The 19,370-nt window shown below is 40.7% G+C and overlaps 1 protein-coding gene across 1 annotated transcript; it reads right to left on the bottom strand.

Moving 5' to 3' along the window:
• Nucleotides 1-2,216: 2,216 nt before the first annotated feature.
• LOC127308639 (DNA-directed RNA polymerase III subunit 1) lies at nt 2,217-15,990 on the bottom strand. Its single transcript, XM_051339507.1, has 27 exons — nt 15,829-15,990; nt 15,575-15,704; nt 14,884-15,033; nt 14,614-14,770; nt 14,288-14,475; nt 14,060-14,169; nt 13,868-13,967; nt 13,060-13,269; nt 12,830-12,978; nt 12,613-12,754; nt 12,395-12,535; nt 12,108-12,296; nt 11,532-11,760; nt 10,645-10,738; nt 9,930-10,164; nt 8,868-9,059; nt 8,635-8,733; nt 5,475-5,678; nt 5,110-5,382; nt 4,717-4,864; nt 4,332-4,483; nt 3,680-3,838; nt 3,481-3,597; nt 3,317-3,402; nt 3,007-3,211; nt 2,665-2,867; nt 2,217-2,525 (listed from the first exon to the last, which is right to left on the bottom strand). Exons 1-27 carry the CDS (start codon nt 15,912-15,914, stop codon nt 2,474-2,476), a joined length of 4,200 nt encoding a protein of 1,399 aa, XP_051195467.1. The 5' UTR covers nt 15,915-15,990; the 3' UTR covers nt 2,217-2,473.
• Between the last annotated feature and the right edge of the window lie 3,380 nt (nt 15,991-19,370).

Genomic DNA, 19,370 nt, shown 5'->3' with positions numbered 1-19,370 from the left:
AAACCAAACCCTCTATTATCTTTCTTTCAAGTTGATTCCAAACTTCAGCCTTATAGATTTTGAAGAAATTGAGAGTCTCATCTTTAGTTTTCAGGAGATACACGTAATAGTATCTGGTGGAATCATCAATCAAAATCATGAAATATTTCTTTCCAACTTTTGTGAACACACCATTCATCTCACAGATATAGATCTTAATGTATGAGCTCTATTGGTGGCAAGTTTATTTTCTCTGCAGACATGTGAGGGTTGCGATGATGCTTTGCTTGCACACAAACATGACACTTGTAGCATTTGACTAAGGTGAACTTTGGTATTAAACTCATACCACCAAGCCACAATATACAACCTAAATTAACATGACAAAGTCATGAATGCCATACATTCATCTCATCAACACTAGTGCATACATGGTTCACAACATATCACAAAAGTTTTCGAAAGAGAAGCGAAACATACCTTCGCATTCATAACTATTTCCAACATAAGCTCCATACTTAGACAATATAACTTTATTGGACTCAAACACCAACTTAAACCCATCTTTCATAAGACAGGAGCCACTAACGAGATTATCTTGATAGAAGGGACATGCATCACGTTCTTCAATTGCACGATCTTGCCCGAAGTAAACTTCAGATCTACTGGGCCAATACCAAGAACAATAGCATGCAACTCATACACCATCATGACGGAGGAACCTCGGGCTTGATAAGAGGTAAACATGAAGATGTCAGCACACACACATGAACATTACTACCCATATCAACCCACCACGTTGTGGGCTGAAACACCTTAAGAATAGTAGGTAATAGATTAGCACACCTAAAGTTTCTTCCTCAGTGTTACCAATGACCAGGTTGATAGAATTAGAATTCTGTCTAGCTTAACCTTTCGTCCCCTTGCGTTGTGGACAAGGATGAGCCCAATGGCTCGTCTCGCCGCACACCAACAAGGAGCTTTCTTCTCTATTTTCTCTTTTTCTTGAAGTTGGTAGTCTAGAAGATTTTGTTCTTTTCCTTGGACTTGTGGGCATTTTTCAGCACCATGTTGGTAGCAGAACGTCCCTCGGTTTCACCAGTCTGTCTCTCTTTTGCCCTCGCTTTCTCTTCAACATCCAGATAGCCAATGATATTCTCAACTATGCCTCTGATGTTTCACAGAAGTGGTAAAGTTCCTCGATGATGGGATAATCTTAGAGACAATGCATCCCGCGACAAACTTGTTCGGTAGCACACTCTTGAGGAACTCGAGCCCCTTTGCCATGATCTGCAGCTCTCGAGCATGTTCCACTACAAATTGGTTCTCAACTATTATGTAGTTGTTGAACTGCTCCACAGTATACAATTCACGTCCGACATCGGCATCACCAAACTTAGCATCAAATGAATCCCACGGTTCCTTCCTATCTCGAATGTGCATATAAGCATCAACCAACTTGTCTCCAAACACACTTAGAACGGCACCCACAAAGAGTACAGTGGCCTTCCTGAACGCTTTATCCTTGTCGGGAGAAAGCGTACATCTAGGAGTACCAAGTGAAACCTAGTGCATGCCCATAGTAGTGAGCTACAAGATTGTTTTAGTCTACTAACTCTTAAAATAAGAACCCATAAACGGGCTCAGTTTGCGCGCAGCGGCAAAACTGTAAATTGCCTAATCACATAAGATTTTTGCATTGTTAGATTATTAATATGCAATAAGTAGCATTGCAAGGTAAGAGAGGATGAACACATACATCGCGACCAACAAGATCGATCTACCAGCGCCATGACCGTTTTTGATGTCACTCATGGTGTTATCGAAAACGCCGGATTTATCGAGGAAGAAGATGAATCAAGAAGAATACAAGCAACAACAAGCCCCACGAACATTATCGCCATCTCCTTGTGCATGATCTTGATGGGGTGTTTCGGACCACTGAGCCACGCCCCCACACAGCCCAGATCAAATCAAACCACGGCGCACGCACGGCCACCTTCCCCGTATATGGAGAGCACGGCCAGCCACGCTCCGCGCCCCCTCTGACCGTCGAGTCTAGTCAGAGCAGGACCAATGACAGAACCAACCCCCGACCAAGCATAGTAGACATGAAGGCCGCCCGAGTAAACGAGGTTCCACCAGTAGTTAACGAATAAGCTCTCGCAACCACTTTCTTTTCAACTGGTTGACATACAAAGTGGCGAGCCGTAAACATTTTTTTAGGGAAACAAAAATGAAATCAAGCGGAAGACAAACATAGCTGAGACGTTAATTTTTGGAGTGCCTAATTAGCAGCTAGTGTTTTTTAATTCGCTATCTATCAGATTTTTTGTCCTATCAAAATCCTCACCCGATCAAATACAAATCATCTTTTTTCTCTCTAACCAACGGACAGCCGGAAAATAAGCTAGTTGAATGTCCAGCTGACTCGGTACTACTAGTGTTATTTCTGTTACCCAAATACATGATTAGTCCAAACTTCGTCGATCGATCATAGCAGAATCGGATCAGGCTGGTACTTGAATTCAGGCAAATCCGGGTTCCTGCAGCAAACGAAAAAAGAAGAAGCAACGAATCAGTCCGTGCACTAGCGAAACTAATCGTCCGCTGGCTAAGGATTCATATCTAACATTCGAAATAGAGATACTACCAGAAAATGACATCGAAATTAATGGTACATACTTTTGCCTGACTCCAAGGATACCGGTGCCCAGCTTCATGGGTATGCCCATGATGATGCACTCGCTGACCCCCTTTATCTCGTCCTCGCGACCGGCGCAGGAGCCGTTGAACAGGTGCTCCGAGGTCTTCTCAAACGAGGCCATCATCAGAACGCTGCTATTCATCTTCGCAATGCCGTCTCTCGTTATGCCCAGAACCATGCCCTGCACCAACACCACACAGCATATGTAGGATATTTCTTTAGCATGAGAAACAGACCGGTGTTGAAGGGTTAGGATAAAATTAGTGGTGATCATTGTAAAACATCTCTACATAGCTAGCTAGCTACTGGTAGCTACTAACCTTGTATGTCATCAGATCCGCCAGAAGCATCATATGTCTCCGATCAATCATCATGTTATTACTTTCAAATGTGTACTGAATCTCGTCGATGATCGACCTCCTTGCGGCTTCAATCCCAAGCGTTTTGTGAACTTCCATGATGTGATTGCTTTTTGTTCTCTCAGCATTAACTCCTGGCGTGCCCAAGACTTTTAACAGGTTTGTTCTGCAATGTAAATTTTATATGATTAACACATTGTATGTATCATCTCAGACAAACAAGTTCCTGAAGTAATTTCATGTATGAAGGTGACTAAATAGGATCTCTTACCCTTCAACCAACAAGCTGTATCTCTCTAAAGTCCCATCACGTCGCAGAACAGGGTTCACGACAGCTCTTTCAACAGTTGGAATCCCCTGAATCAGTCAGCACAAAAGGTCAGCAAAATCATCATAACGGCAGTAAAGAAACTCACCACTGCATATTCCAGTTACCTTCACAATCACTTTTGGAAGCATCGATTTGAGATTGTGCAGCTCAAACTGAAGTTTGGACTTATCTGTTCCAGTTGGATATATTCTCAACTTGGCTTCATCGATGACACGAACATGCTGTAATTATGATGCATCATAAATATAACAATTGCAGAGAAAATGTTGGGCATATCACACAACCATAGGGCTTTGTTCATACCTCAGATTTTAACTTTGCTTTTGGATGATTTAATATTGACAGTTGCACAGAATCAGAAGAGATTCCCATGTACCCCTGAGCTTCTATGCGCTGCATATCGAGTTTAACAACCAAACATGGCTGGCTTGATTTCAAGACAATCTTTATGGCTGCTGCTACCTGTTCAACATAGCAAGGCTTCCCGTCAAGTTGAGTGCCTCCTTACAAAATTTATCTATTATGCACCGGACATATAGCATGCACAGAGCTTTTTTTTTTCGTTTTGATGATCATGCAAAAAAAAGATACAGGACTACAAAAATTAAGAGAAAGAAAAATCACTGAATGATCTCAACATCAACCCAACATATGTGACCATGGCCTCAACTTCACACATAATAATGCAAGATTTGGTATTAACCTACCAGGTTGTTAACATTATTTCTACATAGCTCAGTAAAACCGTATTTGCTATTTTCTTGTCATAACGACAGACAAACACGAAATATAAGATTTTTTTCATCCATAGCAAAGATTTGTGATATGCAAGTACGAGAATGTCATATGACCAATCTTTGCAACTACGAATGCACTAGATTCATGCTAACAAACCCATAGCGAAGTGCAAGCAGACAAACTTCCTTCAGGTGCATAATGATATGACAAAACTTACCTCGCCCAGCACTACTTTCTCAATATAACATTTCACCTTCACTGCAAATGACTCATCTCGCTCAGACAAAAGTTCTGTAGTGATAATTGGTGTGCTTATCTTTTTAACAGCATTGATGATTTCCCTGATGCGGGGAACTCCAAGAGTGACATCTTTTTTGGTCTTCGTTAAGGTAACAAATCTAGTAAACTAAACATTGTATGTTTATATTTCTGCATTTTGTATGCCATAGAGCCCCGCCCCTTCATAAACTTCTTTGCACAGATTCATCAGATACTAAATCATAAGAGTAGCCCTCTAAATGGTAAGTTTCAGAAAGAAAGTTAAGGGTAACATGCCAAAATAGGATTCCGTTTTCCTTAAATAAACAGCAAAGAAAGGATACTCATGCTAGCTACTCCTGCAAAATGGAAGGTTTTCAATGTCATTTGAGTCCCCGGCTCTCCAATACTCTGTGCCCCAATCACCCCAATTGATGCTCCTGCTTCGATTATTTTTGAGTGGTAACGAGATAAACAAGTATCCAAAAATACCTGTGCACCAAAAAGGATAAGAAAGCATATAGCAGAACCACACTAATAAAACACACAAATAAAAACAATCATTGTAGCAGACCTAAAACTACAGCCTTAACTGTGTGTACTGTGTACAATCAAGCACTAACTTTCTGTCCCACAAAAGTGGTGGTTTCATCTTACAGAAGTACTTTGGCAAATCAGTGATGATTTTTTTAATGGTAAGTCAGTGATGATTTAATACATGCAAATATGATACAGACCTGCAGTTGTTTCGCAGATATGCCAGAAATATCAGCAGCAATGCCTTCTTCAATGCTGGAGTTCCTCCTTCCCACACGATTTTCATCTAGTTGAAGTGCTCTCCTTGTGCTTCTAACCATTTTGATACGACCCTCAAGAAATTTTGTTAACATTTCCTTGAAACTATCGCTACAGCCACCAGATGCGGTGTCTTCTTCAGCGAGCTTATCATTTAGCATTTGCAAGATTACCTCTGGAGATAACGTGTCATGTCCCCTTTGGGGGCATGTGGCCTACAAAGTTATACCGTCACTGGTCAATGCTCGGAGCACAAGGAACACTTCCCTTCATCAATCTAAGTAAATATTCATATATTAAAACTAACCATGACTTTCATAAGCAATTGATCCAAATTTAACGGACGGCCACCTTTGCCTTCCATCTTTACAGGATCCATGCCATCATCTCCATAGATAAACTGAACTATACCACCACTAGCATTACGAACTGTCTTATCATAGCAAACTGAGAGATCTTCCAGACCCTTAGTTAATCTACGGGACATATATCCAGTTTCTGCTGTTTTGACCTATAATTACAAGTTCAAAGGAAAGGAAGAAAACAGATATCAGATACACTCTAAAACAATGTTAAATGAGGAAAAAATATTCAAAGTTATCCAGTAGGCATATGGAGTCAACTGGCAGTGGGAAAATGTGCAAGAGCTCTGTTTGCCTCTGCCATTCTATAAGTCGCTTCCTTTCTGCATATGGCACCCCCCCACTCCCTTTGGCAGCATCTACTAATTCGGAACTTAATTCGAAAGCCATATTTCGACCCGGACGTTTTTGGGATGCTTCCAATAACCAACGAATGGCAAGTGCTCTTCCTTGTTTAGATCCTATTTCAATCAGAACTTTCTGCGTCGATCCTTTTTTATTGCGTCTTGTTTTTTCTCCTATATTGGGAGTTACTCTATGTATTGCTTGACGTAAAACCAATAGTGGATTTGTTTGTCTTTTGTTGAATATTTTTCACGGCTCGATAGAGAATTTGATAAGCCAATGATTTTTTTCCCGTTAGTATGAAATAAGACATGTCTTAGGGTATCCATGAATAGGCCCCTGAAGTTGGTATAGTATCAATAGTTTCACATTGTTAGTCTATAGTAGCTATGGAAAGGATGTTCTTTCAGCAGGTTGCCAGGGAGTGCATCACCAACATGGAAGGCAATATCAAAAGAAATGGATGTTCTATGTTGTGAATTGTATAAGTGGATTGTACTAGCCCTTTCCATCAGTTCGAACTTTTTGTTGTGTTGGCTAGTGCATGAAGCTTGACATGGTATTGGAGGCCAGGCTTTCACAATTTATCCTAAAATTGTTGTTGTCTCCCTCTTTGTCCGTGTATATGCCCATTCATATGTGTGCTCTTCTTCTATTCACCCGTGTTGACTCTCTCTTCTCCCGTCACACGTGAGAGGGGGTGTTGTGAAGTGTATAAATGGATTGTACTAGCCCTTTCCATTAGTTTGGACTTTTGGTTGTGTTGGCTAGTGCACGAAGGTTGACATTATAAAGCAAGGACTGATGCGAAGGAGTGGTGATGGTCGTACATCGGAGATTTAGCATGACAAAATTGATTAATGAAACTAGATCACCCAAACCAATGGGGAGGCGGTGAGACAAGCCAGTGTTGTCTATGTCTGATTTACTGGAGGAAGATAAAGGTAATTGGAATGAAGAACTAATCAGGAAGGTTTTTCTTACCCCTGATGTAGATGCTATTTTAAGCATACCTAGACCAAGAACGATTTCTGAGGATTTCCGGTCTTGGGGCTGGGAGAACAGAGGTGTGTTTGCAGTCAAATCGGCCTATAGAGAGCTGACGAGAAGAAGGAAACCTCAGGCCGATATCGGTGACTCTGGAAACTGAAAGTCCAACCAAAAATTAGGATTTTTTGGTGGAGAATGCTAAAGGGCTTTTTCCAATCTTTTATGAACTAAAATGCACGCATATAATGGACAGGAGTGTTTGTCCTATGTGTTACCATGATGAGGAGGATTTATTCCATGCACTCACAAATGTGAACATGCGAAACTTTTCTAGAACGCATCCCTGGATTTTTTTGATGTTAAATTACCGAAGGACATGGAGTGGAGATCTGTTGGACCATCAGTTTGTTAAACAAAGGGACACAGCTGTGCTGGTCTCGGTTATGTGGGCGATATGGAGTAGCAGAAATAAATATGCACATGAGGAAATTAAATATGAAACAGTGAAATCCAATGAAATTGTGGAAGAGCTCATTAGAGCATTGGAAGTAACGTCGATTGAAAGTGTGATCCAGAAGGAGAATTCTATATGGTGCCCTCCTGGTCCTGGAGTTCTGAAGTTCAACACGGATGGGTCAATTGATTTGGCACGTGGTGTTGCTGGAGCAGGCATTGTAGTGCGAAATCATGAGAGAGATTTTGTGGCTGCTGTTTGTAGAAGGTATAAGCATATCGAGGATCCTTTTACCATTGAGCTAATAGCATGCAGAAATGCTATGCTGATGGCAGTCCAAAAGAATTACCCGAGGGTGTTAGTTGAAACGGACTGTCAAGGAATGGTGGAGATGTGGAAGAAGAGAAATGACAGAGGACTGTCTGGTGTGCATCTAATCAGAGAGATGCAATTGTATGAAGGTTCGTTCCAGGAGTTCGAGCTGGTATTCGCAAGGATAGGATCGAATAAAGCTACGCATTTATGTGCGAAAGAAGCTCTCAAGTTAGTCTTTAGTTTCAGACTTTGACTTTATTCCTAGTTTTCTGAGTGCTATTGTAACTTCATAACTTATATCTTCTATGTAATTAAGATTGTGGAGATGGTTAAAAAACAGTCTACAGTAGCTACGAAGTACTACATAGTTGGTAGGTTTGCTGCAGATACAGAAGAACAAGTGTTGATCTATGTGCTACTATAGGTGTTTGTAAATTGGTGTTTTGTCTTCGACTGTACCTTGCGCTTTGAGGGGGCTGGGTGGCTGGGATTCTCCTTCCCCTTTACAGAGATAATAATAACTAATATGGCAGTATGCTAAACGGTTGTCTGAACTTGTTTAACTTTTTTTTCGAGAAAGCGCAAAGGAATCTTTGCGCTTCATTTCATTGAATAGATAGAGTTTGTTACACACCTCCTAAGAGGTATTACGAAGTTTGTTTGTTAGGGTTTAGGGTTTATTTAACTTGCACACGCTAAGCTGCTAGGCTGACCTAATTAAGTTATATAACAGTCATGGAGGAAACTGATGGTAAGAAACACCCATTGATTGAACTGGGTGCACTGCAAAGTTTTTCTTTTAAAAAAGCATCCATAACAAAAGAAGCATAGCACAAGAAGCAATCTTTTATGCTGAGAAATATACTTGCAAAGTTTTTCTTTTAAAAAAGCATCCATAACAAAAGAAGCATAGCACAAGAAGCAATCTCTTTGCTGAGAAATATATTAATTTCAACACATGCAAGTATGCAACCAATAGCTGGGTCTAAATTTAGACATACCGCTGTGTCAACAAGACCTTCTCGTCCACCCATTGTATGGAAGAAAAACTCGGTAGCAGTCAAACCGGAATAGAATGAATTAGCAACAAAACCTTTCGCCTGCAAACGGAAGACAAAAAAATAACTTGCCTAATGAGAACATAAATTTCTTTTATTGGAACAGAATTAGCAACAGTCAACACTAGAAAAGGTTGCTGAAATGAGGAAAACATATTTCTTAGCCATGTTCTTACTGCAGGGGTCTTTGAATTAATAGGAAAGTGGGGAAGTGTTCGGTCTATAAAACCATCCGGGGCACGCCGTCCTCCAACTGATTGTTGGCCAACACAGACAACCATCTGACTGATATTGATTGGAGAACCTTTAGATCCACACTGAGACATAATCAATGGGCTGTTTCTCCAATGAAGCGTACTCATACAATCCTGAAAATAAGTTCCAACTCAAGTCATAAAATACACAAGGTCGGTGAAGGCAAACCGGGCATATTTGGTTAGTCACTGGATATGCATAAACCAGTTCTTTCACTGAAGTGTATCGGGGTATGCGATGTCCCCGGTTCCTAGTTGATGGAGGGTTTCGTGTTTTTAGGGCACAAGGCCCTGTCGGCATGATTTTCTCCCATTGTCGGGTTTGTTAGGTGTCGTGTGGTGGCTTTCGGGTTTTCAATGTATGTTCTTTGTCAGAACTCTGTTGAATAAATCAATAAAAGGTCGTATGCATCTTTTCGATGCAGAGGCCGGGGGTATTCCCTCCATTTTGAAAAAAAAGTTCTTTCACTAAATCCACACTTAAAAATTAGGCTAGTGATGAGAACATCCATGAAAGAAAAAATAGCTCAGTACCACTGAATTGTGATAATTAATCTAAAAAAAGCACCTAAAGCGTGTCATCTTGTACTACACGAAATTGGCAAAAAGGTGCTAAGTATGCAAAACCAACAAAGGACAGCGACCTAACTGAAAAACTAAAAAAGCAAGCAAAGTAAAAGAAAACAGCCTAGCTAACAAAAACAAAGAAACAGAGGAGGTTTTCACTTAAGAAATGTAACGAGGGGGGGTTTATATTTCAGCAGGTCTTCCATGTGCAAAGCTGTGATAATTTCAAAATAGTATCAAATGTGAAGACTTGAAGGCGGTCACTCAGCACTGATTGTTTTCCAAGTTCCAATTTGTTCACTATATAAACTATAAAGTAGTGCAAGAAGGATCAGATTCAGATTAGAGAAATTTCACAAGGTAATTGGTTAAGGAAATGCAATGAGCCAAGAAAACCGGTTAGAACTTCGAACTTACATCTCCAGCTGTTTCTCTTAATTTATTTAGAACCCGAGATATCTGAGCCTCCAGTGTTTGAGCTCTGTTGCAACCAGGTTGCGGTACGAGGTCACCTTTGGAATATAGGGCAATAAGCTTATGGCATTCTTCATACCCTTCATCTATTGTTATTTTCTTTTTCTGGTTTAGACTTTCTCCTGGCTGGACATCATCCACACCAATTGAGAAACCATGATTCCCTATAAATCTTGCACTGCAGATGAAAAAGTATGTCACATGGATTAGAACAAAGCCAAGCACCTTTTTTTTTGGCGGAAACAATTTAACGTACTAAATCACCAACTATAGAGCACTATGATGCAAATGGACAACTATAATTCATAGCCTACAAAACCAGAATGAGAAAAAATAATATATGAATTTGGGTAAAATGTTCACCAAGCATGGTCTCTGAAGCATCATCCACACGCCAAATGAGAAATATAAGATGTATAAATTAGTACTTCCTCTGTTCCCTTATATAGGACGTTTTGGCAAGCTTAATTGATTTGACAAAACGTCTAATAAAGGGGAAGGAATGGAGTACATATGTTAAAGGGGGTAAAGAGGACGTGCTTCCATTATCAATCCCCAGATGAGCAAGTACATAGCAGAAAATTATCGATATAGCACCAAAATACTAATAACTAAGAAAGAATAACGTGAATTGCACAAATCTTGAAACGAATCACACCTAAACTTTGCCAAACGATTCATACAGCTTGCTGCAGCGTGAGAATTATAATCTCTTATGAGAACAGAGAACATGCCCTCGTTACTCCCATTACCTGGACACAAAAGATCAAATCTGTCAAGAAATAAGAAAATAAGAAAAAACTAGGACAGGCAAACAATGCTTTTTACTTGACATGAATGATAAAAATAAAACATTTATTATATGTGGTTTATGGAGTAATTCACAGGAGTAAACCATCTCCGAGTTATGATGTTGTATAACTAACTCCTGAAAAAGAGTGAAATATCCAAAGAATGCAGTACAATATGTTCTAGGTTCTAGATTGACATGGACATGGATACCCATAATAAAATAGATGATTGGTACAGCCATGCAATGCTTTATTTCAAACAATACATAACTTCGCATAGATCAAATAATTTCAGGGTCCCATCCTAAGCTTTCTCCAATTGCATCCTAAACTTAGCAGATTTCTCAATTTGATTTTAACGAGGCAAACGATTATAATTGCAGAAGTCAAGTTCAACTGTTCAACAAAAGTGAAGCAAGGTAAGATGGACTAATCACAGGTCACTTCTTAAGCTGCTCAGGTGGAATATGCATAGCTCATTTTGTGATACAAGGTGAAATAATACTCTTCCAGCATCAAATAAGATAATTTCATTACTCAGGAATGTAAAATACTGCAGTATTAGTATGAAAAAAGAGGGAAAAACTTATGTACAAGTAGTAAAGTCAATTGGGAAGGTGCATACAAAGCTATAGTAGTAAACTAGTAATTCTCTAATCCCAATCAATGGTTCTTGAGATGAATCATGAAATCCTAAATCAAAATAAGCTTATTTAAGATATTTTTTAGTTAAGGCCACTGCTAGTTTTCTCACCTAAAGTTTTCTTCCCAACTTGCCCACATAAGAGTTCACTGTTTCGGAAGTAGACAAAACCATCATTTGGACACATTGTCTCTTCCAAAACTGTAATCGTCTTTTTATCACGTTCTTTACGCTTCATGTAAATTTTCTCTTCAACAGTAAGATTCAAAAACACCTTTGTACATGCGTTAGGACGCACTAACACACTGAATAATTGTTTACCAGTCCAAAGCTCAATGGGCTGCAAAAAACATGATTAATACTCAGACAGCTACAAGAACTTCGATAAGAACCAAAAAAGGGTATTATTTCATAGAGGAAAAAATAACAATGCTGTTCCATCTGTTGTCGCTTGTTATACATCACAAAATGTATTAGCAACTCCACTAATAAAACAACAGTAAGGCCATCTCATTTCCCATATTAATATTTCACAAATATTATATCTAATTTACAATACATCTCATGTTAACTACATCAGTAAGAGCACAGATAACAGAAATTTTTACAGAAACAATTTGATATTTGCAAGGAACATTAAATCCAGGAGAAAGTGTAGCCATGAAAAAACTTGTTAAAAAATATTACCTTAATTAAGGCTGGCGTTGGGAGATCAATATTTTCCATTGAATCACCAAGATATGAACACAAGAGACTAAAGTAAGACCTGTCATAGAAGGTATCTTTCCTTGTGACTAGAAAAGAAGAGGTTAAAAAGTCTTGCGTGGAAGCAACCAGTATTTCCCCGTTCTTAGGGGTACATAAATTATTCTGAACCTGCAAAGATAAATATTTGTTACCAAAATAGTTTTAGCGCATCAAAAAGCATAATAACAATATTGAGCTTATAACAAAGAAGAGTTAGCAAGTGCTACCCCCATAAGCATAAATGCTTCAGTACGAGCTTCCTCTGTCTGTGGGACATGCAAATTCATCTCATCTCCATCAAAATCAGCATTGTAAGGGTTGCATACAGACTCATTGAATCTTAGTGTTCTCCAGGGCATTATCCTTGCCTGTATTTAAATACCAAAGTAAACGAAGGTGAGACAAATGTAACATCAAGTATAGTGCCGTGTGAAGGAATTTGTACCCTGTGTGACATAATTGACATTCTATGCAAGCTTGGTTGTCTGTTGAAAAGGACAATATCTCCATCTTCTAAATGTCTTTCGACTTTATAGCCATCCTTCAAATCCCGAGCACTGATCCTTCTATCACCATACTTTAAGTCCCTAAATGTAGTCCAAACGATGTATGAAAGCTGAACTTGTTAAAACGAATAAGAATTTCAAAAAAGTACAACTTACATCTTTGATCCATCAGGTTGTATTATAAAATTTGCCCCAGGATATTTAGATGGCCCATTTCGTACACATTGACGCAGCTTCTCTATGTTATGACATGAAACTCTCTCGGGATAAGTCAAGACTCGAGCCATCAAGATAGGAATGGCGACCTGAAGTTTGAATTAAATAATGGCATGAGAAATCGATTGGAAAGTGAAAAAACAAGAACATCGATATCAATGGACAAGTACCTCTGTTATTCTCAAGTTTGGGTCAGGAGATATGACAGTCCTTCCAGTGTACTCGGTACGTTTCCCCGACAAGTTCGCACGAAATCGACCTGCCTTCCCTTTGAGTCTTTGGATAAGGCCACGATTTTGTAAATCACGATTTTTGTCTAAAGCAGGGGCTTCACTATTGATATATTCAACAACTTTAAGTTGAAGCTGTTGCCACAAATTCTTCAAAGAAATGAAGGAGAAATTGAGCTAGAGTATCTCAAAAGAAATTGCACTTCAATCATATAAAAGTACTACTAGATTGGTAACGATCACAATGCAAACCGTGCAGCATAAATACAACATCAAATTTCCCCTTAAAACATTACTTCTGAGTTATCAAATCTAATTAAAAAATGTGTAGAATAATTTATTAGTTTAAGTGTCAAAATTACAGAGCCCTTGAATTGTGATATTGACAATGCACCAGCCACCAGGCAGAAAAATGGGAAGTCATAACTCATAGTTGAAATTATTACGTCAAAATATTCAATTTGGTTAGCATAAATTCTATTTTTAAATAAGATCTTGTAGAAATCGTTATTTCCTGTACAGCACCTCTATACAGCCAGCAAATAATCTAAACTGCTTCTTGAGCAGAGCTCATCATTCAACAATAATCAGCTGTTGCATTCGACATTGCATGAACAATTAGAGACATGGTAGTTTCTAAAATGCAATAAGAAAATAGAGAACACAGAGATAGCCTTCGACAGAGGTGAAAGAGTAATGATGGTCGAGTGTCAGAAAATAAATAATGAAGAGGTCCGCGTTCTCTTACAAAGCACTTGGTGAGTGGTTCGCCCGTTTGAAGGGTCTGTTTAATGCCGGAATTTAAATTAACAATACCCTTCAATATGATCGTAATACTATCTTCATTGCTGTGAGAAGCAAGACATTAGTGGCATTACAATGGCATGTGTCTATGCTGAAACACCACATTACATAAGCTTCCAAGGAACCAAGAACAAACCTCATTCTATCAGATTTAAAAACAGAAGGACGGATAGTCACAGGTGGCACTGCGATCTCTGTAATGATAAGTTTCTCAGGCCTATCACCAAGGTTTAGCAATTCACAGTCCTGCATAAGGTTGAAGTATAAGAAAACCAGTCAGATAAACCTATATATGTCTGATAAAATTGCGGTACTCTACCGAAAGTCAAGTAACGAATACTCCCAACAGAAGACATGTACGTACCTCGTCAGTGATTCTTTTGAAAAGAGAGAGAACTGTCTGAGGGTCTAACAGGTGAACCATAGGAAAGGATAGTTTTTCTTTCTTGTGTGATAACGCAGACCGGAGTTCTTCTGCACTTGGATCCAACGTTTTGCTGCAGTCATGAACAATTGTCAAGCCTCCTCCCTTGGGCCCCTTCTTTGCTACACCTGTACATTCAACCCAAACAGCAGGCTAAGTTCTAAGTTCTAAGAGCAGCCAAGCCAGGTGTCCATCGATTGCTAGGCAGTATTCCAATAGTGGTGAGGAAAAGGAACATGAGGAAAGAGCATCAGAAATAAGCTTGCCATTCATGAATCCACAATAGGGGCAACGGCACGGCCTGCATTTGTCCCTCACTTCCCTGGCGATAGTGCTTTTGTGCAGGTCCTCTGCTCTAGGATTCCTCATCCTCTTCAGAAACCCTAGGCGGTCTTTATCCGCGAGAAGGACCCTGCTGCAGCGCTGCAGAGTCATCGGCATTGCTGCCCAGTTAGGATAGGGTCGGCTGGATCACCCCAAGGAAATGAAAAGGTTATAACATGATGAGATATAATATAAGGTAGAAAATGCATTACCTTGCAGATGCATTTGAGCATGTTCACAATGTTGTTGAAGAAGCCGACGTTGAAGACCGGGAGCGCGAGCTTGATGTAGCCGAAATGGCCCGGGCACTCGGCGTAGGAGCCGTAGCAGGTAGTGCACTCCCCAAACTTGTTTGCGGCTCCCTGAAAAAGAAAGACTCCTATTGATCTCCGGGCAACAAACTTTGGTGAAATTAATGTGGTAACAAGAGCTAGCTAGCCCGGCCCTGTAATCACACACAGCTATAGGTTGCATATACTATCACACCTACATTGCACACAAACGCCCATACACAAAGTGGCAGACACCTGATTAACAGTCGAATCGCTGAGGCAAATGCTGATACTAATGAACAAGCCCATTCCAGGGGAGAAGGGCATAAATCGGGTGAAATATCATACTACAAGAATCACGCCCTATAATCACAAGTGTACCGTATATGCATGGCACGAATCGATCAGTAACACGCCTACATAATATTGCATACAGAGTTACATACACAAGTGTTTGTTGGCATTCCATCTATCACAGGATGTTTCCACGATATATACTAGCACTCAGTTCGCTGAGGAAAATTAAACACCAACGTTGTCATTCCATTCACCACAGGACTCAATCTGGTAGCTCAAATTGCCGAGGCAAATGCTGGATTCACGAGGGGGGAGAGAGGCCGAAGACACATACCATGCGCGTGTCGAGCAGGCCGCCGGGGACGGGCTTCCTGGTGACGTCGTAGACCCTGTTGTTCCAGACCTGCGCCTCGGCGGAGTTGCGGACCTCGTTGCCGGACAAGGTGCTGAACCGGATGCTCTTTCTGGTCGACGAACCCAGGCGCGAACCCCGAAACGAACGAGCAGATAATCAGCACGAGATCGAGAGCAGAGCAGAGCACGCACGTCGGCGAAATCGGAGCTAGCGGGCAGAAGCATAATACGTACATCCTTTGGGCGCCGGCGTCGTCGACGTACGGCTCCTTGGTGCACCGCAGCTTCTGCTCCTCCACCTGCCACCGCGCCGTCGCCATCGTCGGTCCGATCTGGGTCTCGTTGGACTGCGTTGCGTGCCGCCGACGGGAGAGGTGGGGAGGGAGGCGGGGCGGGTGGTGGCGACGGCGCTGGCTTGCGGGCGAGTTTAAATAGGCAGGGAAATTTTCTTGCTAGCGTTATATTGGTTCCTGCCTAGGGTTTGACCAAAAGGTGGGCCCTGGCCTGGTGGTCAGAGAGGGGAAATTGGGGCAGATATAGGCCGATCCTGTGTTCGACTCTCCGTTTTGCTCTTTTTTCCGTGGCTTTTTATAAGTGTTTTTTTTTCTTTTCTTCCACCCTACACTAACTATATATTGAGAGTTCCAGAAAGATTGAGAGCAGAGCATTTTTGGGAGACGGGGAAACAAGAGCAAATAGCGATGTGGCTTTTTATAAGTGTTTTTTTTCTTTTCTTCCACCCTACACTAACTATATATTGAGAGTTTCAGAAAGATTGAGAGCAGAGCATTTTTGGGAGACGGGGAAACAAGAGCAAATAGCGATGAGGCTATTTTTCCCAGCTCAATGTGGTGCCTGTATCAGAACAAGGATGGAAAACCAGCCTGCTAGCTCCCTCACTCCCGGTTGAGGCCCAAAGTGGTCTTAACCATCCATTTTAACCTACACCCCAATTTAAATCGCTTAAAATGGACCTTCGAAAGCACAATGGATCTTGCTCGAACAGGCAAGAGTAAGGTGCCTAAAACTCCTCGCGTGAAAGCACGTTGGAAAAAACCTGGTCAGAATGTCCTTAAGCCCAATGTTGATGCGAGCTTTAAAGAGGTGGAGGTGCATATGAAGCAACTCGCCTAGTGGTAGGCGACCATGGAGGAGATCTGATTGTGGAAAAAGCTTTCTGGTATCCTCAATCCTCATGTTGCTAGTCTGATGGCAATGGAAGCTCTGGCTATCCATGATGCCGTGCAGTTGACGCTGGAGAGGGGTTATCACCTAGTTGAAATTGGATCTGAGGGTTAAGTTAACGAAGGAACCTGGGATTGACAAATCTGAAATTGTCAGTATAACTCAAGAGGTAAAAGAGCTTAGTGTTTTCGTCACTAGTTTTAGCATTAGTTACATAGGTAGAGATGCTAATGTAGCAGCCCATCGGTGTGCTAGTAGAGCTACCGCTGAAAGAAGAAGATGTTTGTGGGTAAATTATAAACCATAGTTTATTACAGATGTTCTTGAGAACGAATGTATCAATCTTGAGTAATATATTTGATCGCAAAAAAAAACCTACAATCCAAATGAAAATAAACAGTATTGGAGATGCCTCATGTAGAAATTGAGGTAGCTTGCAGTAATATGCACGTGGACAAGAATTCCAAATATTCTAGATTAATTAAAAAAATTAACCAACACATACGCTAATGAATTTACAGGTACTAAAAGGCAATTGGTTCTCCGGGGCGAGCATACGTGCTACGTGCAGCAACATGGACACACGAGTGCACAGAAAATATCTATTTTCCGATATTACCATCTTGACCTTGGATCCTCTGCCTTTCTATGCGCCGCGGTGTATTTTTTCTTTAAGTTGTCCTATTGACTATAAGACCACTAACTAAACTATCTATACACTTTATTAATTGGAGGGCCCTAGAAATGTTTGAGGCCATACCCTATCAAAAAAGGATATTATCTAAACACATTCAAGTAAAACATATCATGTTGACGATTTTTCTTTTGCTGTGCTATGTACATATCTAAGTAACTCTAGTTCTGTCAGACCATAATGAGTCTGTAATTTCAGTGGTTGAAGTTTTAGCATTGGAACCACTGTGTATACTTATGTTTAGTGAGGGTTCCAATCCCTCCATTTTATTTTTCTTAATTCATCAACGTCAAGGATCACAATGTATCAAATCAAATAAAAAATTATTCAGGTAACTTACAAATGTAAAATTACACAAAGATAAAAAAAAGATACCAGGATTAATCCATTTTTGTTAGTTGAGTGGGAAAATACAAATTAGTGGTCATATATGGATTTAGTTCGGGAAATGGGTAAGGGGGGAAATCTATTAACCTTTCTCGTTAAGTTCAAGTTTGAGGAAAGAAATATTCTAGAACTAACAACTCGCATATTTTGAGATTGAGGATTTCATTTACCAACCCTTCTATATTCTAATGTGTCAATCATCAAATGATTTTTTCAATTTCTCTGGATTGGAAGAAGCAATAAAATTTTGAACAAGACCTTCCGCCTAACGTAGTAATAGTATCTCGATGTTTACAATAAAAACTTTAGACGACTATAAGAGGATTAACCAAATATGTCTACGGTTTACCAATTGGAGGGCCCAAGAAATGACCGAGGCCATACCCAGTCGAGAAAGGATATTAACCAAACACGTTCAAGTAATTGTAAATTAGTCCTAAAACGTCTTTTAGATAAAGTTATGTTGGTATGTTTATTTCTCTAATTCAAAAAAATGCATGTTTCAATATAGAATAGAATTGATTCCGATCCGGTTATCGGAGTCGTATGCAACAACAAAAAAAAGGCCTTACAAGAACATTTTGCTCCTCCGAGATGCTACCTCGTGTCGTAATCCATGTGAGAACTGAGAAGTACTGATGAATTTGAACAAATTCATTCATCGCCTATAACATGGACAAGGTTCGCGTGACTTGTCTTGATAGCAGCGCACGATTCACGCGTGCCGTGCCAGCGCCACACGGGCCCGAAAAATCCCGGGCCCACCTTCTCCGTAATCAACGGACCATGTCAAACGTACCCGCACCAGCCCACCACCCAACGCTCGGTCCTCCTGGACCTCGGCACGGGCGCGCGATGCGGGCCGCCGCGGCGCAGGTGGACCAGGCGTACACGCGAAGGGTCTTGCCCGCTGACCCCGCGATTGATTAGTTCGCGTCAATGGCCGCCGTTCCCGCGCTTAGGCTCGAAAACGGAAAGCGGCAAGCCGGCGATTAGCGCTCTCATTTTTCGTTTTTATCTCCGTCCCCTGGAATGGGTGTGCCACGTACGCAGAAAATCGCCGATGATCTGGGGTCTGTGGGCTTTGAGCCTTCGATCGTGTCATGTGCGGATGTGCGTGAATTCCGAATGCAACACCGATGGTCCCTCAGACCAACTAGACATAGTGGCTGGATCGCGCAATATGAATTCATGTTTCTTTTTAATAATGGAGAAAACATTTCTAGTCAAGAACCAACATAAGATTGGATGGTTAGGAGGATAGTTGTATTTCTAGTCCGCCAAAGTTCAAACATTTGTAGTCTTTCACTATATGTTTTTCTCAACGCACATTCCTGTTTTTCTATTTTAACGGGGAGAGCCCCGTCGAAGGGCCTATAATCTGCATTAAAGAGACGGTAGGTACATTTTTACAAAAATGACATCCAAGAAATATAAAATTACAACTAGATCCACAAATTTTGCAGTAAGCACCCTAAAAGGCATCGTAGAAATGAGAGTGCATGGCCGT

The sequence above is a fragment of the Lolium perenne genome, chromosome 6 (genome assembly GCF_019359855.2).
Source record: "Lolium perenne isolate Kyuss_39 chromosome 6, Kyuss_2.0, whole genome shotgun sequence".
NCBI classification, from domain to species: domain Eukaryota; kingdom Viridiplantae; phylum Streptophyta; class Magnoliopsida; order Poales; family Poaceae; genus Lolium; species Lolium perenne.
This window is presented reverse-complemented; position numbering and strand designations above follow the sequence as displayed.

What these genes read in the sequence shown, in the direction of transcription:
- LOC127308639 (XM_051339507.1), bottom strand. Translation starts at nt 15,914, where the DNA reads ATGGCGACGGCGCGGTGGCAGGTGGAGGAGCAGAAGCTGCGGTGCACC. An exon ending in TTTAAATCTGATAGAATGAG is followed by an intron (nt 13,968 to 14,059) that starts GTTTGTTCTTGG and finishes TGCTTCTCACAG; the next exon opens with CAATGAAGATAGTATTACGA. An exon ending in TGTCAATTATGTCACACAGG is followed by an intron (nt 12,536 to 12,612) that starts GTACAAATTCCT and finishes ATTTAAATACAG; the next exon opens with GCAAGGATAATGCCCTGGAG.